This window comes from Pongo abelii, chromosome 15 (assembly GCF_028885655.2).
Source record: "Pongo abelii isolate AG06213 chromosome 15, NHGRI_mPonAbe1-v2.0_pri, whole genome shotgun sequence".
In the NCBI taxonomy this organism is placed as follows: domain Eukaryota; kingdom Metazoa; phylum Chordata; class Mammalia; order Primates; family Hominidae; genus Pongo; species Pongo abelii.
Window position 1 is genome coordinate 38,166,870 of NC_072000.2, and position 27,671 is coordinate 38,194,540.

General features: G+C 43.8%; 1 protein-coding gene across 2 annotated transcripts; it reads right to left on the reverse strand.

Moving 5' to 3' along the window:
* On the reverse strand, positions 1–26,136 carry EAPP (E2F associated phosphoprotein). Of its 2 annotated transcripts, XM_002824662.6 has the most exons (6): positions 25,912–26,136; positions 22,470–22,651; positions 20,434–20,529; positions 16,832–16,949; positions 12,192–12,302; positions 1–577 (listed from the first exon to the last, which is right to left on the reverse strand). In XM_002824662.6, the coding sequence occupies exons 1-6, from the start codon at positions 25,983–25,985 to the stop codon at positions 301–303; spliced, it is 858 nt and encodes a 285-aa protein (XP_002824708.2). In that variant the 5' UTR covers positions 25,986–26,136; the 3' UTR covers positions 1–300. The 2 variants fall into 2 exon arrangements, with proteins under 2 accessions (XP_002824708.2, XP_054385983.1); XM_054530008.2 differs by lacking the exon at positions 16,832–16,949 and having other exon boundaries at positions 416–577; positions 25,912–26,102.
* Positions 26,137–27,671: the final 1,535 nt, after the last annotated feature.

Below are 27,671 nucleotides of genomic sequence, written 5' to 3' on the forward strand. Positions count from 1 at the left end.
TTGCTTATAATTCCAGAACATTTTAATTCTAAAGAGCTTTAATAAAAAGCCCCACAGTTTCCAAATGTTCTTCAAAAACAGAATGAATATCAGTCCCATCAATAAGGGGGAAAATCAAAGAAAAAAAAAAGGAGAGGGTGAGAAATGTAAGAGATGAATGAAGGTTGACAACTATTCTCCTTTAAAAAGAGAAACACTGCTTCCTCAATGTCACTGAAGGATATGAACAGGCAGGAGGAAAGTAACTGTCCATATTTGCCTTATATACAGTATTGGGTAATTAAATGCCAGTTGGGCTGTTTAGGAATGGCTTGCTAAAACATTGAAGAAATGAAAGACTTCATCCTTGTCGTAGACTGCCACTTCAGTGGAACATTCTGTACACATGACTGGGTGATAGATTTCTTCCACATCTGTCTCTGCCTTCTCGGCAGCATCTTCCTGGTTAGACCTCATCTTCTTACGGACCCGCCTTTTCTTCCTGTTCTCTGAGGCTTTATATCTTAGAACCTCCTCTTTGTTAATAGAACAATTCATCACAAACATTGCTCTATATTGAGTTTTGTATGATTCATGCCTAGGAGAAAAATGAAATGGAGAATTGGGGTTTATGTTCTATGTTAATAGTTTATCCATTTAGATAAAATTTAAGAATACCAAAAACTTACTGAAATACTAACCAAAGACAAGACATAGGAACAAAACAGCAAGTTTAAAGAAATTTTAAGCAGTTGTTTTAAGAATAATTAAAACTTGTGAACACAGCTCACTGCAGCCTTGAACTCTTAGCCTCAGTGATCCTCCTGCCTCAGCCTCCCTGGTAGCTGGGATTACAGGCACAAGCCACTGCACCAGGCAGAAGAAACATTTTAGTATATAACAGTACAAAGAAGAAATGTATCCTCTTTCCTTCCGCTTTTTGAAAGTAACTTTTATCTCAGGGGAAAAAAATTATTTGCTCTTCAAACTTAGACAAAAGTTGTTGGAAACTTGCCAGGTAATGTGCAATAATCTTTGACTACTGTCTTTTGACATTGTGGCCTGACACTCCGCCCTCTTCTCATTGTAGATGGTGCCATTGTGGTCAACATTTTAGTAAAAGCTACAGGTTTAAAAGCTTGAGGAGCTTCTGACTTTATAATGTCTACTCTTAGCTATTATATATTTAATCAGTCTAATGTAGGGGTCCCCAAAGCCCAGGCCACAGACCGGTACCAGCCTGTGGCCTGTTAGGAACTGGGCAGCACAGCAGGAGGTGAGCAGCGGGCAAGCAAGCATTACCAACTGAGCTCTGCCTCCTGTCAGATCAGCGGCAGCATTAGATTCTTATAAGCGTGAACCCTATCGTGAACTGCACGTGCAAGGGATCTAGGCTGTGTGCTCCTTATGAGAATCTAACTAATGCTGATGATCCAAGGTAGAACACTTTCATCCAGAAACCATCCCCCCACTTTGTTCACCTCATACATGTAATATTTTCCTACTTTTTTTCCCCCTTAGACTTCATGCAACAAAAATATCTATCTGGCTAAAAACAGTGAGCTCAAACTGTGCACTCACTAGCTCCAAATATTAATCTTCACCTTCACTACCACCATAACCACCAGGAAGTAAGAATGTGCACGTGGGCACTTCTCAGGGAAAAATAATCTAACCTTTCAAAAATATCTTCAAACATAAATAGTTCCAGTTCCCTGTGTATGTGCTTGCATGACTGTATCTGTCTCAGATCTCTAAGAATCCCTTATCACATGTTTGTATTTTTCCCTTTCTCTGTATCTCTTGTGCATCAGAACAAATCATTTTTTCTAAATTTTTCCTTTTTTTTTTTTTTTGAGACAAGGTCTCACTCTCTTGCCCAGAGCAAGAGTGCTAGAGTGCAGTGGCACAATCATGACTTACTGCAGCCTCTACCTCATGGGTTCAAGTGATCCTCCCACTTCAGCTTCTCAATTAACTAAGACTACAAGCATACACCACCATGCGTGGCTAATTTTTTTCTTTTTGTAGGGGGGGGGGGGTCTCCCTATGTTGCCCAAGCTGGTCTCGAACTCCTGGCCTCTAGTGATCCTCCCACCTCAGCCTCCCAAAGTGCTGGGATTACAGGTGTGAGCCACCAGGCCCAGCCTAAATTGTTTTCTTAAAGAACACTCACCAAGGAAGGAGGGGTGTGGTGGCTCATGCCTGTAATCCCAGCACTTTGGGAGGCCAAAGCAGGCAGATCACGAGGTCAAGAATTCAAGACCAGCCTGACCAACACGGTGAAACCTCGTCGCTACTAAAAATACAAAGATTAGCCAGGCATGGTGGCACATGCCTGTAATCCCAGCTACTCAGGAGGCTGAGGCAGGAGAATTGTTTGAACCCGGGAGGCGGAGATTGCAGGGAGACGAGATTGCGCCACTGTACTCCAGCTTGGGCAACAGAGTGAGACTCCATCTCAAAAAAAAAAAAACAAACACTCTAAGAAGTCTTAAATCATTTCCTCAAACTTTAAATAAAATTTTCATTAAAAAAAATTACTCCATTGTATTGGAACCTTGCATTAATATGGAACATAATTTTCACCAAGGCCAATTAGATCATGAAGAAACTTTTGAATACAGGCACCCTGTGTTATGGTTTAAGTGGAAGAGAGGCAGCTTAAGTACAAAGACCTCATCTCATAAACATAGTCTGTGTTAACTTACATGCAAAACGCTTAAGGCTCATATGTACAGTAAATAATTGTTGCAAATCATCATAAACCTCAAGCCAGCTAATAAGAATAAACTACAACTGGTTACTCATTAGTTCCTAAAACAAATCGACCACCCGTATCATTATTTATTTTCAGTTAACTTGATGCAGAACATGTACTAAGCCAGCCACTTCTAAGGCTACTAATACAAGAAAAAATCATGCCTATAATCCCAGCACTTTGGGAGGCCAAGGTGGACAGATAGCTTGACGCTAGGAGTTTGAAACCAGCCTGGCCAACATGGTGAAACCCCATCTCTACTAAAAATACAAAAATTAACCGGGTGTGGTGGCACATGCCTGTAGTCCCAGCTACTCGAGAAGCTGAGGCACGGGGAGGCGGAGGTTGCAGTGAGCGGAGATGGTGCCACTGTACTCCAGCCTGGACGACAGAGTGAGACCCTGTCTCAGAAAAAAAAAGGAACCCCTAATTTACAGGTCAATCAGATAAGAGGCATGGGTAACCTGGGGACCGCCTGCTTGCAATGGCATCTGAAGTGGTGGGGGCAGTCTTGTTAAGACTGATCTCAACCTGTGGGTTCTGCACTAACTCCAGGTAGTGTCAGAATCATAGTGTAGGACACTCAGTGTCCACAGAAAATTGAAGATTGCTTGATATGGGGGGGAAAGCCCCACACATTTGGTGTCAGAAGTGCTGTGAGTAGAAATATAGTTTTTCTTTTAAGGTGTTATATCATTGTACAACACATGTGCAGTTTTACCCAATCCTTATTAGCACTAGCAAGTGCTTTATTAAAAAAGCTACTTTTTAAATAAAAATGTTTATCGATATATCATAGATGCACATATTTTCAGGGGGTACATGTGATAATTTAACATATTCATATAATTTGTAAAGATCAAATCAGTGTAATTGAGAGATCCATCACCTTAAATATTTATTTATTATTATTTCTTAAGACAAAGTCTCACTCTTACCCAGGCTGGAGTACAATGGTGTGATCTCAGCTCACTGCAACCCCCGCCTCTCAGGTTCAAGCGATTCTCCTGCCTCAGCCTCCCAAGTACCCAGAATTACAGGCGCGTGCTACTACACCCAGCTAATTTTTGTATTTTTAGTAGAGACAGGGTTTCATCATGTTGGCCAGGCTGGTCTTTAATTCCCGACCTCAGGTGATCCGCCCGCCTCAACCTCCCAAAGTTCTGGGATTACAGGCATGAGCCACCATGCCCAGCCAATATTTATCTTTTCTTTATGCCAGAAACATTTGAATTACTCTCTTCTAGCTATTTTGAAATATATAGTAACTTTTTTTTACAATAGATTATTTTAAACTATAATTCATCCTGCTGATCAATGGGCACTTAGGTAGATATTTTGGCTCTTATAAATAGTGCTACAATAAACATGAGAGCACAGATATTGCTTTGATATATTGATTTCCTTTCTTTTGGATATATACCCAGTAGCAGAATTGCTGGATCATATGGTAGTTCTATTTTTAGTTTTTTGAGGAACTTCCATACAGTTTTCCATAGTGGCTATACTAATTTACATTCCCACCAACAGTGTTCAAGGGTTCCCTTTTCTCCGCATCCTCACCAGCATCCCATATTCCCTGTCTTTTTGATAAAAGCCATTCTAAACAGGGTGAGATATCTTATTGTGATTTTGATCTCCATTTCCATGATTTCCATTTCCATCCACTATTAGTGATGTTGCACGTTTTTTCATATACTTGTTGGCCATTTCTCTGTCTTCTTTTGAGAAATGTGTATTCCAATGTTTTGCTCAATTTTTTTTTTTTTTTTTGAAGTTTGAGTAAAATTGGTATTAGTTCTTTGAGCCATCAGGTACTGGGTTTGTTTTTTTTTTTTTTATAAGGGGCTTTTTACTATGGCTTTAATCTCATTACTCATTATTGGTTTGTTGTTTTTCTATTTCTTCATAGCTCAATCTCGGTAGGCTGTACGTGGTCAGGAATTTACTCACTTCCAGGTTTTCTAATTTGTTGGCATATAATCATTTGTAATGGTGTCTAATGATTTGTTTTTTGTTTTTTTTTTGAGACGGAGTCTTGCTCTGTCGCCCAGGCTGGAGTGCAGTGGCGCGATCTCGGCTCACTGCAAGCTCCGTCTCCTGGGTTCACACCATTCTCCTGCCTCAGCCTCCCGAGTAGCTGGGACTACAGGCACCCACCACCATGCCCGGCTAATTTTTTTGTATTTTTAGTAGAGACGGGGTTTCATCGTGTTAGCCAGGATGGTCTCGATCTTCTGACCTTGTGATCCGCCCGCCTCGACCTCCCAAAGTGCTGGGATTACAGGTGTGAGCTACTGTGCCCAGCCGATCGTATTTCTTTTCTTTTTTTTTTTTTTTTTGAGATGGAGTTTCACTCTTGTCCAAGCTGGAGTGCAAGTGCGTGATCTCAGCTCACCACAACTTCTGCCCCCCGGGTTCAAGTGATTCTCCTGCCTCAGCCTCCCAAGTAGCTGGGATTACAGGAATGCACCACCACACCTGGCTAATTTTGTATTTTTTAGTAGAGACAGAGTTTCACTATGTTGGTCAGTTTCGTCTTGAACTCCTGACCTCAGGTAATCTGTCCACCTCGGCCTCCCAAAGTGCTGGGATTACAGGCATGAGCCACCATGCCTAGCCTGATTCCTTGTATTTCTGTGGTCTCAGTTGTTATGCCTTCTTTTCTATTTCTAATTTATTTGGGCCTTCTCTCTTTTTTTCTAAGAGGTTTGTCAATTATATCTTTTAAAATTATCAACTTTTAATTTCATTAATCTTCTGGCTTGTTTGTTTGGGTTTTTTCGGGTCTCAATTTCATTCATTCCTGCCTTGATCTTTATTATTTCTTTCCTTTTATTTTATTTAATTAATTAATTTTTTTTTGAGATGGAGTCTAGCTGTGTCTCCCAGGCTGGAGTGCAATCGCATGATCTCGGCTCACTGCAACCTCTGCCTCCCAGGTTCAAGCGATTCTCCTGCCTCAGCCTCCTGAGTAGCTGGGATTAAAGGTGTGCGCCACCACACTTGGCTCATTTTTGTATTTTTAGTAGAGACAGGGTTTCACCAGGTTGGTCAGGCTGGTCTCAAACTCCTGACCTCATGATCCGCCTGCTTTAGCCTCCCAAAGTGCTGGGATTACAGGTGTGAGCCATCATGCCCAGCCTCTCTCCTTCTATTAATGTTGGATTTGGTCTGTCCTTGCTTTTCTAGTTCTTTGAGGTGTATCATTAGATTATTTGGGTGAAATGTTCTATAAATGTCAGTTAGGCTTCTTTGGTCTACTGTGTAGTTTAACTCTGATGCTTCTTTATGGTTTTCTACCTGGATGATTTGTCCATTACTGAGAGTGGAGTGTTGCAGTCCCCTACTATTATTGTATTGCAATACTAATACTGTATTGTATCTCTCCCTTTAGAATTTTTTTTTTTTTTTTAGATGGAGTCTCACTCTGTCACCCAGGCTGCAGTATAATAGCACGATCTTGGCTCACTACAACCTTTGCCTTCCAGCTTCAAGTGATTCTCCCACCTCAGCCTCCTGAGTAGCTGGATTACAGGCACCCGCCATCATGCCCGGCTAATTTTGGTATTTTTGTGGAGATGGGGTTTCACCATGTTGGCTAGGCTGGTCTCAATCTCCTGACCTCACGATCCACCAACCTCGGCCTCCCGAAGTGTTGGGATTACAGGCATGAGCCACTGCGCCCAGCCCCTTTGGATCTATTAATGTTTATATACCTGGGAGTTCCAATGTTGGCTGCATAGATATTTATACTGTTATATAAATTCCTCTTGCTGAATTGACCCCTTTACATAGTAAACTTCTTTGTTTCCTTTTTACAGTCCTTGATTGTAGTCTGTTTTAAGGACAGCTATTCCTATACTGGTTTCTAGTTGCATGAAATATCTTTTCCCATTCATGTTTGGTCCATGTGTCCTTACAAGTGAAGCAAGTTTCTTCTAGGCAGCATATAGTTGAGTCTTGTTTGTTGATCCATTCAGCCACTGTCTGCCTTTTAATTGGAGAAGTGAGTCCATTTACATTGTGTTACTACTGATAAGTAAGGATTTGCTACTCATATGGCTTGGGTCTGTGTCCCTGCCCCAATCTCATGTCAAATTGTAATCTCCAACGTTGGAGGTGGGGCCTGGTGGGAGGTGACTAGATCTTGGGGGCAGATTTCCCCCTCGTGCTGCTCTTGTGATAGTGAGTACTCACAAGATTTGATTGTTTAAAAGTATGTGGCACCTCCCCTCTCACTCTTCCTCTTGCTCTGGCCATGTAAGATGTGCCTGCTTCCCCTTTGCCTTCTGCCATCATTAAAAGTTTCCTGGCCAGGTGCACTGGCTCAAGCCTATAATCCCAGCACTTTGGGAGGTCAAGGCGGGTGGATCACCTGAGGTCAGGAGTTCAAGACCAGTCTGACCAATATGGTGAAACCCCACCTCTACTAAAAATACAAAAATAGCCAGGAGTGGTGGTGTGTGCCTGTAGTCCCAGCTACTTGGGAGACTGAGACAGGAGAATTGCGTGAACCTGGGCAGTGGAGGTTGCAGTGAGCCAAGATCGTGCCACTGCACTCCAGCCTGGGTGACAAGCAAGACTCTTTCTCAAAAAAAAAAAAAAAAAAAAGTTTCCTGAGACCTCCCCAGCCATGCTTCCTATACAGCCTGTGGAATTGTGAGCCAACTAAACTTCTTTCTTTATAAATTATCCAGTCTCGGGTATTTCCCTACAAGCAGTGCAAGAGCAGACTAATACAACTACCGGCATTTTGCTGCTTTTTTTCTGGTTGTTTTGTAACTCTTCCCTTCCTTACTGTCTTCCTTTGTGATTAAGTGATTTTCTCTGGTAGTATGTTTTAATCCATTGCTTTTTGATTTTGGTGAATCTATTATAGGTTTTTGCATTATGGTTATCAGGAAATCACAAAAAAAACTCACAGATATAACAAAGTTCTTTCTTTTCTTTTTTTTTTTTTTGAAACAGAGTTTTGCCCTTGTTGCCCAGGCTGAAGTGCAGTGGCGCAATCTTGGCTCACTGCAACCTCCACCTCCCTGGTTCAAGTGATTCTCCTGCCTCAGGCTGCTGAGTAAGCTTGGATTACAGGTGTCCGCCACGACTCCTGGCTAATTTTTTATATTTTTGGTACAGATGGGGTTTCACTATGTTGGCAAGACTGGTCTCGAACTCCTGACCGCAGGTGATCCACCTGCCTCAGCCTCCCAAAGTGCTAGGATTACAGGCATGAGCCACCATGCCTGGCCCAGTTCTTTCTTTTCTCTATTTTTTTCTTCTTTTTTTGAGACAGAGTCTCACTCTGTCACTCAGGCTGGAGTGAAGTGGCGTGATCTTGGCTCACTGCGACCTCCACCTCCTTGGTTCAAGCAATTCTCCTGCCTCAGCCTCCCCAGTAGCTGGAATTACAGGCACACGCCACCACGCCCAGCTAATTTTTATATTTTTAGTAGAGACAGAGTTTCACCATGTTGGCCAGGCTGGTCTTGAACTCCTGACCTCAGGTGATCCACCCACCCCCGCCTCCCAAAGTGCTAGGATTACAGGCATGAGCCATCACACCTGGCCCTTTATTTCTGAGACAGAGTCTCACTCTGTCCCCCAGGCTGGAATGCAGTGGTGCAATCTCAAGGCTCACTGCAACCTGTGCCTCCCAGGTTCAAACAATTCTCGTGCCTCAGCCTCCCAAATAGCTGGGATTATAGGCAAATGCCACCACGCTCAGCTAATTTTTTAATATTTTTAGTACAGAGGGGTTTCACCATGTTGGCCAGGCTTGTCTCAAACTCCTGGCCTCAAGTGACCCACCCGCTTCGGCCTCCCAAAGTGCTGGGATTACAGGATGAGCCACCACACCCAGCCTGGCATTTTTTTTTTTTCTTTCATTCCACTCCCTCCTGATCTGTATGGTTTCCACTGAGAAGTCTGTTGCCTGATGAACTGTAGCTACTTTATATGTTATTTGCTTCATTTCTCTCGCTCCTTTCAAGATCCTCTCTTTGTCCATAACCTTTGGACAGTTTTATTGTTTTATTGTTATATGCCTGGGGGTAGTTTTATTTGAGTCAAATGTGTTTGGTGTTCTCTGGCCATAAATATCTCCTTCTCAAGTTTTGGAACATTTTCTGCTATTATTATTGTAATTATTATTTTTGAGACCAAGTTTTGCTCTTGTTGCCCAGGCTGTAGTGCAATGGTGTGATCTCAGCTCACTGCAACCTCCGCCTCCTGGGTTCAAGCAATTCTCCTGCCTCAGCCTCCCGAGTAGCTTGGATTACAGGCATGCACCACCACGCCCAGCTAATTTGTTTACATTTTTAGTAGAGACAGGGTTTTACCATGTTGGCCAGGCTGGTCTCGAACTGCTGACCTTAGGTGATCCACCCACCTCGGCCTCCCAGAGTGCTGGGATTACAAGTGTCAGCCACCATCCCCAGCTACTGCTATTATTTTTTTGAATAAGCTTTCTACTCCTTGCTTTTGCTCTACTCCCTCCTGAGTACCAATTCTTAGATTTAATCTTTTGAGATAATATTTTATATCTTGTAGGAGACCTTCATACCTTTTCTTTCTCCTCTGATTGTGCATTTTCAAACAGTCTATCTTTAAGCTCACTGATTCTTTCTTTTGCTGATCCTTTCTGCTGTTGAGAGCCTCTGATGAATTTTTTAGTTCAGCAAATTTATTTCTCAGAGTTCCCAGATTTCTTTTTTTTTTTTTTGAGATGGAATCTCGCTCCATCGCGCAGGCTGGAATGCAGTAGTATGATCTCGGCTTACTGCAACCTCCACCTCCTGGGTTTGAGCGATTCTCGCGCCTCAGCCTCCCAAGTAGCTGGGACTATAGGCGCGTGCCACCACGCCCAGCTAATTTTTTGTATTTTTAGTAGAGACGGGGTTTCACCGTGTTAGCCAGGATGGTCTCGATCTCCTGACCTCGTGATCAGCCTGCCTCTGTCTCCCAAAGTGCTGGGATTACAGTGAGCCACTATGCCCGGCCGAGTTCCCAGATTTCTGTTGTATTTTATTTTGTTCTTCTTTTAGACACAGAGTCTGACTCTGCCACCCATTCTGGAGTACAGTGGCACAATCATGGCTCACTGCAGCCTCGACTTCTGGGGCTCAAGTAATCTTCCCACCTCAGCCTCCAAAGTAGCTGGGTCTATAAGCATATGCCAAGACACCAACTAAGTTTTTTTCGTTTTCTGTAGATGCAGAGTCTTACTACGTTGCCCAGACTGTTCTCAAACTCCTGGCCTCAAGCCATCCTCCCAGCTTGGCCTCCCAAAGTACTGGGATTACAGGTATGAGCCACTGTGCCCATAATTTTTTTTTAATTATTTCGATCTCTTTGTTAAATTTCTCTGATAAATTTCTGAATTGCCTGGGCTGTCTTGGAGATCACTCATTTTCTTAAAACTGCTATTTTCAATTCTTGGTCAGAGTTCACATATCACAGTATTGTGATATGTGATAAGGGTTCAGTCACTGATTCCTTGTTTTGTCCATTTGAAGAAGTCGTGGTTCCATTTGCTACTGTGTCTTGTGGATGTAAATGTATGTCTTTGTATTGTCTTTGTATGTATGTCTTTGTATGTCTCTGCTTTGCTTTTTTTGGTTATTAGATATGTTTACCTAGAGATTCTTTGTAATTTGCAATTTGCATGTTGATATTCTTTCTTTTTCCTTTCTTCCCACTACGTCATTGCTTCCTTTTTGGCACTAGATGGCACTTTAAGCCTCAGTTCTAGTAAACACTGAGCGTGCCGCCTGTTCCAAATGAAGCGGGGGGTGGGTCCCAAAGAGGATAGGGATATCCCAGTAGGATGGGAATGCTGGATAGGGGTTCACACTTGGGACCTGGCTTTGTCTCTAGCTGTCCTTCTTTGTCTGTGGCTATCCTCAGGGATATTTTTTCCTTCAGGCACTCTCAGTGCTTCCTATGGGTTGAAGCAGCGACAGATCTCTTACCAGAGAACTCAAAAAGGTAAAGAAGCTGGTTGTACACTTCAATCTTACTTTTTCTAATGTAAAAATCATGAGCTCAGGGGAATTTTTCTGCTCACTTGGTGCCAGGCAGATTGTGGAGAAGGATAAGCAGATATGGAAGAACAATTCTCTTACTGTCTGCTTTAAGTTTTTTTCACTTCTCTGTGGCCCTAGAAACTATCTCCTCCTTATATTGAGATCTGGGATACTGGTGGTGATAGCTTCAGTGCTGTATATTTGGTTTTGGTATTCTGCAGGGGGAAGGAAAGCCAGTTTGCTTCTATGCTGCTATTTTGCACTAGAAAAGATACCTTTTTTTTTTTTTTTGAGAGAGAGATGGGGATCTCACCTTTGTTTTGTTGCCCAGGCTGGAGTGCAATGGTGGTCACAGCTCACTGCAGTCTTGAATTCCTGAGCTCAAGCCATCCTCTCACCTAAGCCTATCGAGTAGCTGGGTCTACATGCATACATCACTATACTCAGCTAATTTTTTATTTTTTTATTTTTTGTAGAGATGAGGTATCACTATGTTGCCTAGGCTGGTCTCAAACTCCTAGGCTCAAATCATCGCCTTAGCCTCCCATAGCACTGGGATTACAGGCATGAGTCACTGTGCCCAGCTTTAAAAGTATAAAAGCTACATTTAATATAACTATATATAATCAAAATTAATTGTATAAAAATTAGTCACACAGCACCAAGAATCTAAGTACAGAACCTTATCAGAATTCCTGAGTACCTCAAAAGTCTGTTTCTGGGCTGGGCACAGTGGCTCACGCATGTAATCCCAGCACTTTGGGAGGCCGAGGTGGGCAGATTACTTGAGGTCAGGAGTTCGAGACCCACCTGGCCAACATGGTGTGACCCTGTCTCTACTAAAAACACAAAAATAAGGCTGGGAGTGGTAGCTCACACCTGTAATCCCAGCACTTTGGGAGGCCAAGGCAGGTGGATCACAAGGTCAGGAGTTCAAGATCAGCCTGGCCAAGACGGTGAAACCCTGTCTGTACTAAAACTATAAAAATTAGCCAGGTGTGGTGGCAGGCACCTGTAATCCCAGCTACTTGGGAGGCTGAGGCAGAATAATCGCTTGAACCTGGGCAGCAAAGGTGGCAGTGAGCCAAGATTGCATCACTACTCTCCAGCCTGGGCGACAGAGTAAGACTTCATCTCAAAAAAACAAAACAAAACTATATATATCTAGATCTAGATCTAGATCTATATACACACAAAAACTAGCCAGGCATGGTGGTGGCCGCTTGTAATCCCAGCTACCTGGGAGGCTGAGGCAGGAGACTCACTTGAACCCACGGGGCAGAGGTTGCAGTGAGGCGAGATTGTGCCACTGCACTCCAGCCTGGGCAACAGAGCGAGACTCTGACTTCAAAAAAAAAAAAGTCTATTTCTGATTTAAACAAAATATGTGTGTGTGTGTGTGTGTGTGTGTGTCCTTCATCCATTACCTTTGGCAATCAAGGCAAAGTGTGGTCATGCAGGCAGGACAATTCAAGACAGCATCACTATTTGGAACAGGCTGTTGCTGACGTGACCTCTGTGGTCCCAAACCATGGTAACTAGAACAGAAGAAGAAAGTGGGGAGAAAAACATATTAAAACCAGATCTTGGTTTCTAATGTCATTTTCCAATAAAAAGAACCAGTACTCTTCAGAGAAATGGCTAATTCTAGGAATGAGGAATACAAGATGAACCTGGAGCATCTTTTAGTGCCAGAAAAGAAGGAAGTAATCAAGAAAACAAAAACAAAACAGTGAGGTGGTTATGACAAAGGGAAACCGGAGCCAACTGAACGAGTCACCAACTGCCAAAGCAGAAACAAACTGAGCAACAAAATAAAGTAGGATTGGATTACAACCCAAAGTATAAAATAAATACCCACGAGTCCATGCTAATATAAATGTACTGAATAAATAAATAAATGGGGGAGAACAGACAAATCCCCACACAGAATTCTAAATAATCTATAAAGATGCTCTTCCCTCACAGTGGTAGAATATAACTCCCTAGTCCTTAAGTCTGGGTTGGACACAGTGACTTCCTTCTAAAGAGTACAGTATGGTAAGGCGGGGTAAAAGACTAACTTTACAGCAGAGAAAGTTAACACTGGTCAGCAAGGTGATCAAGGTCAACATCAACACACAAAACTCAGGTTGGTAGTATGTACTCTTGATATAATGTGATGAAAATGGCTCTCTACTTCTATGTTCTTACTCATAAAAATCCATAATCCCATCCTAATTATGAGAAAAAACAACAGACAAATTCCAACACAGGGGCCTCCTACATATACCTGATTAGTGTTCCTCAAATTAAGGGCACTGAAAACAAGGAAAGCCTAAGAAACTGACAGAGTCAAGAAGAGCCTAGGGAGACATGATAACTAAAAGTAACGTACTATCCTACATGGGATCCTCAAACAGAAAAAGAACAGTACATAAAAACTAAGGAAATGTTTTAAAATTATGGACTTTGATTAATAATAATGTATCAAGGCCAGGCGCAGTGGCTCACGCCTATAATCCCAGCACTTTGGGAGGCCAAGGCGGGTGGATCACGAGGTCAAGAGATCAAGACCATCCCGGCCAACATGGTGAAACCCCATCTCTACTAAAAAAATACAAAAATTAGCTGGGCGTGGTGGCACACGCCTGTAGTCCCAGCTACTCAGGAGGTTGAGGCAGGAAAATCGGTTGAACCCAGGAGGCAGAGCTTGCAGTAAGCCGAGATCATGCCACTGCACTCCAGCCTGGGCGACAGAGCGAGACTCCGTCTCCAAAAAAATAAATAATAAATAATAAATAATAATGTATCAATATTAGTTCATTAATTGTGACAAGTGTACCAAAAATAAAAGTTCATGAATTTTTTAAAAACAGTAAAGCTACATTAAAAAACAAGCACACAGGCTGGCCACGGTGGCTCACGCCTGTAATCCCAGCACTTTGGGAGGCTGAGGTGGGTGGATCACAAGGTCAGGAGTTCAAGACCAGCCTGGCTAACATGGTGAAACCCCGTCTCTACTAAAAATACAAAAATTAGCTGGGCATGGTGGCGGGTACCTATAATCCCAGCTACTTGGGAGGCTGAGGCAGAGAACTGCTTGAACCCAGGAGGTGGAGGTCGCAGTGAGCCGAAATTGCGACACTGCACTCCAGCCTGGGCAACAGAGCGAGACTCTGTCCCAAAAAAACAAAAACAAAAACAAGCATAGAGCCAGGCTGGAATTACACCTGTAATCCCAGGCCAAGGTGGGCAGATCACTTGAGCCTAGGAGTTTGAGACCAGCCTGGGCAACATGGTGAAACCCTGTCTCTATAAGAAAATTTAAAAAAAAAATGAAAATAAAAATAAACAAGCATAAACTGGGCATGGTGGCTCACACCTTTAATCCCAGCACTTAAGGAGGCCAAGGTAGGAGGGGATTGCTTGAGCCCAGGAGTTTAAGATCAGCCTGGGCAACACAGTAAGACCTCGTGTCTATTAAAAATTAAATTAGAAACAAAAAAAACAAGCTTGCACTCAGGAGGCTGAGGCAGCGGGATTATTTAAGCCCAGGAGTTCAGGGCTGCATTGAGGTGTGATAGCATCACTGCACTACAGTCTGGGCAACAGAACAAGACCCTGTCTTTAAATTTAAAAAAAAATGACCGGGTGCGGTGGCTCATGCCTGTAATCCCAACACTTTGGGAGGCTGAGGTGGGTGGATCATCTGAGGTCAGGAGTTCGACACCAGCCTGACCAACATGGAGAAACCCCATCTCTACTAAAAATACAAAATTAGCCAGGCGCAGTGGCACATGCCTGTAGTCCCAGCTACTCGGGAGGCTGAGACAGAAGAATCGCTTGAACCTGGGAGGAGGAGGTTGCGGTGAGCCAAGATCACATTTGCACTCCAGCCTGGGCAACAAGAGCAAAACTCCGTCTCAAAAAAAAAAAAAAAAGGCCTGGCACAATGGCTCACACCTGTAATGCCAGCACAGGAGGTGAAGACAGGAGGATCACCTGGGCCAGGAGTTCAAGATCACCTTGGGCAACACAGCTAGACCTCTCTACTAAAAAAATTTTTTTAATTAGCCAGGCGGTGTGTGCCTATAGTCCCAGCTACTCAGAAGGCTGAGGTGGGAAGAGTGCTTGAACCCGGGAGGCGGTGTGTGCCTACAGTCACAGCTACTTAGGAAGCTGAAGCAGGAGGACTGCTTGAGCCCAGAAGTTTTGAGGATACAGTGAGCTATAACTGCCCCACTGAACTCCAGCCCAGGCATCTCTTAAAAAAAGGTGGGGGCGAAGGGTGTGGAAACATCACAAACATCCATCCCTCAGTGGATGAAAGGATAAACAAATTGTGGTATATACATACAATGGGATACTATTCAGTCATAAAAAGTAGAGAAGTACTGACATATGCTAAAATGTAGATGAACTTCAAAAGCACTATGCCCAGTGAAAGAAGCCAGATACAAAAGGTCACATACTGTATAATATCCCATTCATAAGAAATATCTAAATAAGCAAATCCACAGAGACAGTGCACAGATCAGTGGCTGCCAAGGGGCTGAGAGGAAGGGTAGGGAAACTACCTAACAATACAGCGTTTCCTTTTGGGATGATGAAAATGGTTGAAACTACATAAAAGTGGTGGCTGTACAACATTGTGAATGGTATTAAATGCCACTAAATTGTTCACTTTTAAAGTGGGTACTTTTGTTATATGAATTTTATCTCAAAAAAAATTTTTAACTGTTCCTTGCAGAGCAGGGCAACCCCATAAGCAGTGTACCTAGAGTAGCCTCATCTCAATTTTTTTTTTTTTTGAGACAGTCTCACTCAGTCGACCAGGCTGGAGTACAGTGGTACAATATCAGCTCACTGCAACCTCCACCTCCTGGGATCAAGCGATTCTTGTGCCTCCAGAGTAGCTGTGATTACAGGCACACACCACCATGCCCAGGTAATTTGTGTATTTTTAGTAGAGACGGGGTTTCGCCATGTTGGCCAGGCTGGTCTTGAACTCCTGACTTCAAGTGATCCGCCCACCTTGGCCTCCCAAAGTGCTGGGATTACGGGTGTGAGCCATCACGCCCAGCCTCATCTCAATTTTTAAAAATCAAATTTGTAAGAAGTTAAAAAGAACAATTTGCTAAATCCACTCTTCATCCACAAAAGCTTTTTTTTTTTTTCAGACAGGGTCTCATTCTGTCGTCCAGGCTGGAGTGTAGTGGCGTGATCTTGGCTCACTGCAACCTCCACCTCCCAGGTTCGAGCGATTCTCCCGCCTCAGCCTCCTGAGTAGCTGGAATTACGGGTGTGCGCCACCATGGCCCCACTAATTTTTGTATTAGTAGAGACAGGGTTTCACTATGTTCGCCCGGCTGGTATCAAACTCCCAACCTCAGGTGATCCACCTGCCTCGGCCTCCCAAAGTGGCTGGGATTACAGGTATAAGCCACCACCCCGGCCCATCCACATAAACTCTTAATCTCAAAGTAATTTAAAACAGCATCTGAAAAAAAAAGTCAGTTTTTCTTGAGGGAGAGATTGACTAACGCAGCCTAAATTCAACGTTTAAAAAAAAAAAAAAATTGTCGGGCCGGATGCAGTGGCTCACGCCTGTAATCCCAGCACTTTGGGAGGCCGAGACAGGTGAATCACGAGGTCAGGGGTTTGAGACCAGCCTGGCCAACATGGTGAAACCCGGTCTCTACAAAAAATTAGCTGGGTGTGGTGGCAGGCGCCTGTAATGCCAACTACTCAGGAAGCTGAAGCAGGAGAATCTCTTGAACGCAGGAGGCGGAGGTTGCAGTGAGCCAAGCTCGCACCACTGCACTCCAGCCCAGGCAACAGTGCAAGACTCCATCTCAAAAATAATAATAAAAATTTAAAAAATTTAAAAAAAAAGGTCTCACTAAAATTTGCTGGTTATTTTCAAAATAAACTATTGAGCAGTTTTTTTCCTCTAATTTTTTTGTTTGTGTGTGTGTATGTGTTTGTGTAAACATATACACATATATTCAAAATGTGAATGTAGTAAAAATTATCTTTCAATCTTTTTTTCTAAAGATTCTAAATATTAACTTTAAGTTCTTACCCCCTTCTCTGTGCATCAACCCAGGCCTGATCTCTGTTATCTTTTTCAGGATCATACAGTAATTCGTCATTTGTTGGAATCTTGTGTTGTCTCTTCTTTTTTTTCTTGGTCACCTGTACTAATTCAGAAAATGTTAGGATATGGCTAAGAATCATGTGTCAAGTTCACACTTCTTTAAATGAAGAGTCTCATTTCCCAAGCTACACATTTATTTTTATTTTCCCTAAAAAGTTAAAAAAGGGACGGGCGCAGTGGCTCACACCTGTAATCCTAGCAGTTTGGGAGGCCAAGGTGGGTGGATCACCTGACGTCAGGAGATCGAGACCAGCCTGGACAACATGGCGAAACCCTGTCTCTACTAAAAATACAAAATTAGGGCCAGGTGCGGTGGCTCACGCCTGTAATCCCAGCACTTTGGGAGACTGAGGCGGGCAGATCACCTGAGGTCAGGAGTTCGAGACCAGCCTGGCCAACATGGTGAAACCGCCTCTCTACTAAAAATATAAAAATTGGCTGGGCATTGTAGCAGCCACCTGTAATCCCAGCTACTTGGGGGCCCGAGGCAGAAAAACTGCTTGAACCCAGGAGGCAGAGGTTGCAGTGAGCCGAAATCATGCCACTGCACTCCAGCCTGGGTGACGAGAGTGAGACTCCATTTCAAAGAAAAAGAAAAAAAATAAAATAAAACACAAAATTAGCCAGTCATGGTGGCAGGCACCTATAATCCCAGCTACCTGGGAGGCTAAGGCAGGAGAATCACTTGAACCCAGGAGGTAGAGGGTGTGGTGAGCCGAGATCACGCCATTGCACTCTAGCCTGGGCAACAAGAGCAAAACTCTGTCTCAAAACAAAAAGTTAAAAAAAACCGTTCATCTAAACAAGTGCTTGTCCAGGTAGGGTGCGGTAGCTCACATCTATAATCCTAGAGCTTTGAGGGGCTGAGACAAGAGGATCGCTTGAGGCCAGGAGTTCAAGACCAGCCTGGCCAGCATAATGAGACCCCATCTCTACACAAATAAAAATTAAAAATTAGCCAGGCACACCTGTAGTCCTAGCACACCTGTAGTCCTAGCTACTAGGGAAGCTGAGCTGGGAGGATGGCTTGAGCCTAGGAGTCTGAGGATGTAGTGAGCTATAATTGCACCACTGCACTGCTTGGAGCCTGGGTGAGAGTGAGACCTATCTCTAAAAAAGTTAAAAATTTAACAAAAATTTAAAAAATAAAGTTCTTCTCCAACTAATAAGGCATTAAAATGACAGAGGAGGCAAAAATTGTTTATTTACCCAAAACTGGTATCTCAAGGACTAAGTTCAAACAATGAGAATTCAGAGACTCAAAAGAGCCACTCAAAACAAGCCAAGAATAGAAATTATTTATGATGTATGAATATATATATAAAATGCTACTAAAATTAGAACAAAAATATTTCAAAAGTGAATTGAAAAAAAAACAGTATGAGGTCAGACACAGTGGCTCACATCTGTAATACCAGCACTTTGGGAGGATCGCTTGAAGCCAGGAATTCGACACCAGCCTAAGTAACAAAGCAAGACCCAATCTTTACAAAAAAAAAAGACAGGAAGAGGAAAAAAACAAAAAATAGAGGAAAAAAAAAACTATGGTCATCTACATACACTAGACTTTTTGAATGTATTCTAGCAGGCAGGGAGTGGTGGCTCATGCCTGTAATCCCAGAACTTTGGGAGGCCAAAGTGGGCAGACAACCTGAGATCAGGAGTTTCAAACCAGCATGGCCAACATGGCAAAATCCTGTCTCTTCTAAAAATACTAAAAGTAACCAGGTACGGTAGCGTGTGCTTGTAGTCCCAACTACCAGGGAGGCTGAGGCAGCAGAATCGCTTGAACCCAGGAGGCAAAGGCTATAGTGAGCCAAGACTGTGTCACCGCACTCCAGCCTGGGTGACAGAGTGGGACTCTGCCTAAAAAATAAATAAACAAGGCTGGGTGTGGTGGTTCATGCCTGTAATCCCAGCACTTTGGAAGGCCGAGGCAGGCGGATCACGAGGTCAGGAGATCGAGACCATCATGGCTAACACAGTGAAACCCCATCTCTACTAAAAATGCAAAAATTTAGCCGGGCATGGTGACGGGCATCTGTAGTCCCAGTTACTCGGGAGGCTGAGGCAGGAGGATCGCGTGAACCTGGGAGGCAGAGCTTGCAGTGAGCTGAGATCGCACCACTGCACTCCAGCCTGGGCGACAGAGCAAAACTCTGTCTCAAAAAAAAAAAAAGGAAAGAAAAATTCAATTTTGAAGAACATAGAGGCTGATTAAAAAGCAACACATTAAGAAAAATTCTGCAGGAGGAGGCCGGGTGCGGTGGCTCACAGCAGTAATCCCAGCACTTTGGGAGGCTGAGGTGGGTGGATCACCTGAGGTCAGGAGTTCGAGACCAGCCTGGCTAACATGGTGAAACCCCGTTTCTCCTAAAAAAACAAAAAATTAGCCAGGCATGGCAACAGGCGCCTGTAATCCCAGCTACTCAGGAGGCTGAGGCAGGAAAATTGCTTGAACCCAGGAGGCGGAGGTTGCAGTGAACCAAGATGGCGCCATTGCACTCCAGCTTGGGCAACAAGAGCAAAACTCCATCTCAAAAAAAAAAAAAAAAAAATTCTGCAGGAGGATTAAAACATAGAAACTATTTGCAGGCATGAAAACAAATATTGCTGCTACAGGGAACCTAAAGGAAGAGGGGGCAAAAGCCCTGAGGAGGGGAGGTATTGAGTTGGGACACACTCTCTCTCACTCCCTAGGTACACCCAAGCAGCACCACTGTTGGTGCCATGTCCTCAGATGCCTGCATACCCAGCTTTTTTTTTTTTTTTTTTGAGATGGAGTCTCACTCTGTCGCCCAGGCTGGAGTGCAGTGGTGCGATCTCAGCTCACTGCAACCTCTACCTCCCTGGTTCAAGCAACTTCCCTGTCTCATCCTCCCGAGTAGCTGGGATTACAGGTGCATGGCACCAAGCCCGGCTAATTTTTTTGTATTTTTAATAGAGATGGGGTTTCACCATGTTGGCCAGACTGGTCTAGAACTCCTGACCTCAGGCAATCTGCCCACCTCTGCCTCCCAAAGTGCTGGGATTACAAGCGTGAGCCACCATGCCCAGCCCCCAGTTTTTCTTATTAATCAATCCTGCTTTTGTTTTCACATCAATGGCATCCACTTTATTTATTTATTTATTTTTTTGAGACAGTCTCACTCTGTCGCTCAGGCTGGAGTGCAATGGTGAGATCTCGGCTCACTGCAACCTCCGCCTCCCGGGTTCAATTGATTCTCCTGCCTCAGCCTCCCAAGTAGCTGGGACTACAGGCGTGCACCACCATGCCCGGCTTATTTTTGTATTTTTAGTACAGATGGGGTTTCGCCAAGTTTATCAGGCTGGTCTTAAACTCCCGACCTCAGGTGATCTGCCTGCATCAGCCTCCCAAGGTGCTGCGATTACAGGTGTGAGCCACCATGCCCAGCTGTAATTTCTTAAAAGACCAAGCTCAGAGGGAAATCCTAACATCCAATAATTGCTAGGTAAATCTTTTTTTATAAAATATAACTGCTAAACCTGGTAAATAGGTTACTTACCTGCTCTGTCTTCATCCTCAGAATCAGAATCAAAATATATATCATCGTAGTACCTCGTCGGAGCTGTTGCAACTTTTCCATTTCCTGAGGAAGATCCTATTCAAACCAGAAGTAAAGTTTACAGACTAAATCATACATAATTCACAAGGCGAAAAACTCCATATGTTCTTCCATTACCTCAAAGCAATATCAACTCATTCACAATCTCATTTGATGGTGAAATATTTTCACATCAGTGAATTACTCGATGTCTATGCCCTATACAGTTACAGAGAACTGGCCCTCCTTAAAAAGTTCCAAATCTTGAGAAAATTCTTCTCTGTCCCTTCCCACAAATCTCATTAAATAAAACAGCCATATTTTCAGGTTGCCAGCACACATATCTCTACCTTTCAGTCATACAGTATACCGTGCAGAACATAGAACAAACATTTTGTTCTAAGAAACATTAGGAGAAAAAGGGTAAGATCCCTATAGGAAGGCAGGAGGAATGAGTCAAGGACACATTCTTCTCCTCAGTTGTGCCCAGGGCCATGACATTACCTATACTTATGTCATCATATGCCCATATCCCTAATTCCTCTTAGTTAGCATCTGCTTTAGTTTTTATTATATTTTTATATGCTTTCAGATTTTTCCAGCTAATACACAGCATATCAGGGTAGAAATCAATGCTGAAGAGTCCTACTTCCTTTTGGTTTTTTTTTTTGGTTTTTTTTTTTTTGAGACTGAGTCTCACTCTGTTGCCCAGGCTGGAGTGCAATAGCACGATCTCAGCTCACTGCAACCTCTGCCACCCGGGTTCAAGTGATTCCCCTGCCTGACCCTCCCGAGTAGCTGGAATTATAGGCACCTGCCGTCGCGCCCGGCTAATTTTTTGTGTTTTTAGTAGAGACGGGGTTTCACCACGTTGGCCAGGCTGGTCTTGAGCTCCTGACCTCGTGATCCACCCACCTCGGCCTCCCAAAGCGCTGGGATTACAGGCATGAGCCACTGCGCCTGGCAGAAGAGTCCTACTTTCACAAACCAGTTTTCAGGTCAGGTACATTTTACATAAAGACCAAGTATCAGAATGAAGTTATGTTTCATTACTCACTAAAGTGAAACAGGAATCTGTGATGATACATAATTAAATCTGCCACACTTTAGTGCCATCTAACCCTAAAAATACTTTTGTAAGTTTGTGTGTCTTTTTTTTTAACTGCAAAATAAAATTATGCAAGTAAACAGTATTAACTAATCCCTTTCCAAGAACACAAGACAGTCATCAAAGAAACTCCAAGCCAGGCACAATAGTTTACACCTATAATCCCAGCACTTTGGGAGGCCAATGCAGGAAGATCACTTGAGCCAGGAGTTTTAAGACCAGCCTGGGCAACATAGTGAGACCCTGTCTCTACAAATTTTTTTTTTTTTTTTGAGACCAAGTCTAGCTCTGTCGCCCAGGCTGGAGTGCAATGGCACAATCTCGGCTCACTGCAACCTCTGCCTCCCAGGTTCAAGCGATTCTCCTGCCCAGCCTCCTGAGTAGCTAATTTTTTGTATTTTTAGTAGAGACGGGGTTTCACGGTGTTAGCCAGGATGGTCTCAATCTCCTGACCTCGTCATCCACCCGCCTCAGCCTCCCAAAGTGCTGGGATTCCAGGCGTGAGCCACCGCGCCCGGCCCAAATTTTTTTTTTTAATTATCTGGGCACAGTGGTACATGCCTGTAATCTCAGTTATTCAAGAAACGGAGGTGGGAAGATCATTTGAGCCCAGGAGTTTTAGGCTACAGTGAGCTATGATCATGCCACTGCACTCCAGCCTGGGTGACAGAATGAGACACTGAATCTAAAGTAATAAATAAATAAATAACTTTTTTTTAAAATGAGAAAAAGAAGACTCCAGCTCAGCTGCCAAATACATTTACTCTTTCATTCAATAAATATTTATTGAGCACCTATTGAAAGTGCTGGGGACATAGAAGAGCACAAATAAGGTTCCTGCCCTTACAGAGCTTACAAAAATATATATATAATTGAACCAAAAGTTTACCAGTTCCCAGAGAGGATAACTTGTCCTCCATTGTTTTCATGGTAGAATTTAATTCAGCTTCCATCTCCTTTTCAAATTCATCTTCACTAGATGATTCACTTTCTCCAGTAAGACATTCTCTGATGAGTTTTCGTTTTTGGTCAGGAGTTCCATGTAAAAGCACATCCACTTCATCCTCAGAGCTAGCATACATTTAAATCAAAAAGAATATGAATGTTTAAAAATTAAAATAATTTAAAACTCCCAGCATCTCACTGTCCAACAACAATTTTAAGTATTACATGGTTGCATTTGATGTACTTCTACATTACATATAGCTGTTCTCACTTAATAAGCCAGTTCTGCATATTTCCAATCTTCTTTAATTTTTTTTTTTTTTTTTTGAGATGGCATCTCAGTCTGTCACCCAAGCTGGAGTGCAGTGGCATGATCTCAGCTCACTGCAACCTCCACCTCCCCGGTTCAAGCAATCCTCCCACCTCGGCTTCCCCAGTAGCTGGAACTACAGGCACATGCCACCATTCCCAGCTGTTTTTTTGTTTTGTTTTGTTTTGTTTTAATTTTTGTCGAAATTGGGTTTCGCCATGTTGCCCAGGCTGGTTTTTTTCTTTGTTTGTTTCTTTCTTTCTTTCTTTTGAAACAGAGTCTCGCTCTTGTCGCCCAGGCTGTAGTACAGTGGCATGATTTCTGCTCACTGCAACCTCCACCTCCTGGGCTCAAGCGATTCTCCTGCCTCAGTCTCCCAAGTAGCTGGGATTACAGGATTCAGAATCCGTCTCAAAAAATACATACATAGATATATAGATAGGTAGATATCCTGGTTGTGATACTGCACTATAGTTTTGTAGTATGTTAACACTGGAGGAAACTGGGGAAAGAGTACACAGGATCTCTCTGTATTATTATTATTATTATTTTTTTTTTTTGAGATGGGGGTCTCCCTGTGTTGCCCAGGCTGGAATGCAATGGTGCCATCTTGGCTCACTGAAACCTCTGCCTCCCAGGCCCAAGCCAACCAACTGCCTCACCCACCTGAGTAGCTGAGACCACAGATATGCACCACCATACCAGCTAATTTTTTGTATTTTCGGTAAAGACATGATTTCATCATGTTGCTCAGGCTGGTCTTGAACTCTTGAGCTCAAGTGATTCTCCTGCCTCGGCCTCCCAAAGTGCTGGGATTACAGGTGTGAGCCACTGCACCAGACCTGTATTACTTCTTATAACTGAATGTGAATCTACAAAAACTTCAAAATAAAATGTTTAATTTTTAAAAACTGCATCACAAAGTGAGAGTTATTTTTTCTACAAATTTTCTTCAATCCTTGTGATTATTTCAACCAAAGTCTCAGTTTTCAGCACTGCTGGGAAAGGCAATACATCATGGACCCTAGATATGCAAGTTAAGTATGCCAAGAATGCAAGGTTCTGACCACTGTTCACTCCAGACATTTCTCAGGATTGTGTTTGCAGCGAACAACCTTGAGGAATGAGATAATGTCTCCTTCCAGGACAAAGAGCAGATGTATGTACTCTCTGCTATGAAAGAGGTGGATTCTCCAAGCTCAAGTATTCTTTAGCCACGATGCCAACCCACTGAATGTGCAGCATTCTTCTAGGACCCTTAGCGTAATACCTGTAGGGTTGACAAGCAAGAGCAAGCCACACAAACATGATGCTCATGCTGCTTGCTGTGCTATGTGTAGTCTTATCTTTGACCCAGGAGTCTCATGTCTTCGGTCAGCTACTGTGAAACAGTAACAGGCTACAATGTATTAGCTTACAAACAGTGTAAAATTAAATCCTGACAGACACCTCTCTGACACTAATCTCCCTTTTTAAAATAATAACCATTTGGCTCAGAGCCTACAACAGGCAATACTGTCTGATAACATTGTTTTGTTTTTATAATATTTATCTTTAGTTACCTTACTAGTGGCAACTGTCACAGGATTATAAAGCTTCCTTAAAAAAATGATACAACAGGCCTGGCTCCGTGGCTCACGCCTGTAATCCTAGCACTTTGGGAGCCCGACGCAGGCAGATTGCCTAAGGTCAGGAGTTCGAGACCAGCCTGGCCAACGTGGTGAAACCCCATCTCTACTAAAAATACAAAAAATAAGCCAGGTGTGGTAGCGCGTGCCTGTAATCCCAGCTACCCAGGAGGCTGAGGCAGGAGAATTGCTGGAACCCAGGAGGTGGAGGCTACAGTGAGCCGAGATTGCACCAGTGCACTCCAGCCTGGCTGACAGAGTGAGACTCTGTCTCAAAATAAACAAATAAATAATTGAGACATACATATATATATACCTCCTTTCACAGACAGGACCCATTAACTGAAATTCTTTTTCACAGGGAATCCTGGTATCTATCCTCACTCCCGACAAAAGAAATCTTAACAGCAGTCTGATTTCCCATACATCTAATGTCTCCCCATGACAATATGAGGAAACATTGTTCTTCTGATTTTTTTTTTTTTTTTTTTTTTAAGAAATGAGGTCTCACTATGTTGCCCAGGCTGTTTCTTTACCACCAGGCTTAAGAGATTCTCTCGCCTCAGCCTCCCAAAGTCCTGGGATTACAGGCATGGGCCACCACACCCAGCCAACGTTGTTAATGAAAGCATGGCTTTACAGAAAGCTTCTTTAGGCAGAATGAATGTTTTAAAGTTTAAGAATAGGATCTGCTGACAGCTTAAGAAATAACTAAATTTGTGTGGAAATATCTTGGCAAAATAGCTTCAAGTTTCCCTGGTAGAATAAAGCCCACCCTTCTGGAAATCCCACGAACATTCTTCTGTGCCTATCTCAGGTCAATATTCTCTACAATGCTCTGCCAAGATATATATACTTTATCTTATTACCCTTATTTTACTATAAGCCTCTGGAAGACAAGGACCTTATGATTTACCTCTGTAGCTCAGAGCAAGCATAAAACAGTCCTTGTCAAAAAAAAAAAAAAAAAAGGCTGTTTAATATTCCCTTATTTCTGTTTATGGCAGTTTAGTCTTCAAGATGGACACTTCACATTAAGTCCTGTGAGCCTCACAACAAACATAGTGTGTTATACTATGTTATATAGGTTATACAACTATGTTATTATAGTTCAATTTTACAGGTGAGTAATCGAGGATAAGGGACTTGACTTCCGTCACTCTGCTACTAAGCTGTAGAGACAGGTTTCGATCTCATTGCTTTTGAAGATTTATACGCGGTCCCCCGTGATTCCGGAATATCCCCCTTCCTACAGGCGACATCGGCCCCGCCTCCCCCGGGGCTGCGCGACCCCATCAGGAAAGCCCTTTGGCCTCGCACAAGTGACAGGCACGACAGGCTCCCGAGCCGCTAGGGTCTGCATAGGCTCGGCAGGCGCAACGAATGGAGGCGACCAAAGCCAGGCCTGGACCCAAATCCTCGGGGGCCAGGGTGGGGCGGGGGCCCACCTGCTCAAAGCCGGCTCCTCGTCGCTAGGCTCTTCAACCGCGTAGGGGTCGTAGTCATCCGGCAGCCGGTTCATGGTGGCCTGCAGCGGCCTACACCTTCCACAAGCAATTTGCAGCGTCTCTGTTTACACTGCAAGTCCAGTCCCTAAAGCGCCCCTGACGCCACTTCCGCCTGAACGTCCGAGTCCCCCTTGCGCGCCCGCGCAGACCGGCGGCACCTAGCGGGGCAGGTAGAAGGCGGGGAAGGGGCGGAGCAGGAGCGAAAAGGGGCGGGGACGGGACGGGGTCGGGTCTTAATCCCACCATTTTCTTTTTTTTTTTTTTTGGAGACGGAGTTTCGCTCTTGTTGCCCAGGCTGGAGTGCAATGGCGCGATCTCGGCTCACCGCAACCTCCGCCTCCCAGGTTCAAGCAATTCTCCTACCTCAGCCTCCCGAGTAGCTGGGATTACAGGCATGCGCCACCACGCCTGGCTAATTTTGTATTTTTAGTAGAGACGGGGTTTCTCCATGTTGAGGCTGGTCTCGAATCCCTGACCTCAGGTGATCCGCCCACCTCGGCCTCCCAAAGAGCTGGGATTACAGGCGTGAGCCACCGCGCCCGGCCAATCCCACCATTTTCTTCCCCAGCTTCTGCTTACAGGAAAATAGCAGCTACCTTGTCACCAAAAATAATAATGATGGGCACCCTCATAAGTGACAGTCTCTGAGGTGAACACGCTACATGCAGTGTCTCACCACCTACGAAGCAGGAATCTAGGCGCTGAGGGACACACAGCACAAAATCCAGTAGGTCCTCAGACACCAGCACCCACATCCCTCCAACCTCGCCTCTAACCCTTATGCCTTCCACACCGTGAGGCTCTCAACCTCTCCTTCGCACTGTTCACTCCTCAGTCTGACTTCGGCCTTGACAATCTAGGAAAAGTTATCTTTTCTCGTCATCTTCCCAGTCCCCACTTTTGCTCAGCCCTCAACTGATCCCACTCGATACTTGAGGAGAACAGGCCGATGACAGCTCCGTCGGGAGACTGTTTCTAACCCTGTTTCTGAACCGGGAACCCGGGTTCCTGCCTCCTACCGAGACACTGTATCACTCTGGAAAATGTGGAGTAGCTGTAATAAATCTGCTCCTGTATTATGCTTTACAGTGCAGGTCTTAGTTTTTCTTTTTTCTCATTTCTTTTGAAATGGCATCTCGAACAAAGTCCACCAATCCCTTTACAGAAGAATGAACTGCTCCTCTGTGTGTACTTCGTAGAAGGTGGAATCGGACAGAGGCAGGTTAGCGACAGTTATTCCTGAAATACAGGAGCAGAGTACAGTCTGTTGTGGTTTCCCGGATTCCGCGCCTAGCTCAGCCAATTAAGCATGAGACATAGGCCATTGAGCCACTTAGTAGTTATGCGGGTGGATAGGTTGGTATGTAGAGGGAAAGAGGTCTGCTGTAAAGAACAACACTTGTCTGTGGGGAAGGAAGAGTAGAATACTTGAAAGTTGGCATACAAACAGGATACTATCGCCAGTAGTTATATTACAAACATTATCGGCCTTTCTAATGTGAATGAACATTAGAAACATTACTGTCATTCCTAGTTTAAAGTTAAGGTTGCGTGGTTGGATTTTTCCACTATCTTTTTCTAATTTTTCTACCATTTGGAGACCGTAGGCATTTGGGCCTGTCACCCCTTGGATGGGTTCCTAGTTTGTTTACATTTTCCTGAACCCTCCTGAGCGCCTGTTCTTGGTCTAATCCCCAGTC

Bases quoted from the DNA above. Each gene is read 5' to 3' on its own strand.
- EAPP (XM_002824662.6), bottom strand. From the start codon at position 25,985: ATGAACCGGCTGCCGGATGACTACGACCCCTACGCGGTTGAAGAGCCT. The intron at 22,652-25,911 runs GTGGGCCCCCGC...AATGTATGCTAG, and splicing joins GAGGAGCCGGCTTTGAGCAG to CTCTGAGGATGAAGTGGATG. The intron at 20,530-22,469 runs GTAAACTTTTGG...TGGTTTGAATAG, and splicing joins GTTATCCTCTCTGGGAACTG to GATCTTCCTCAGGAAATGGA.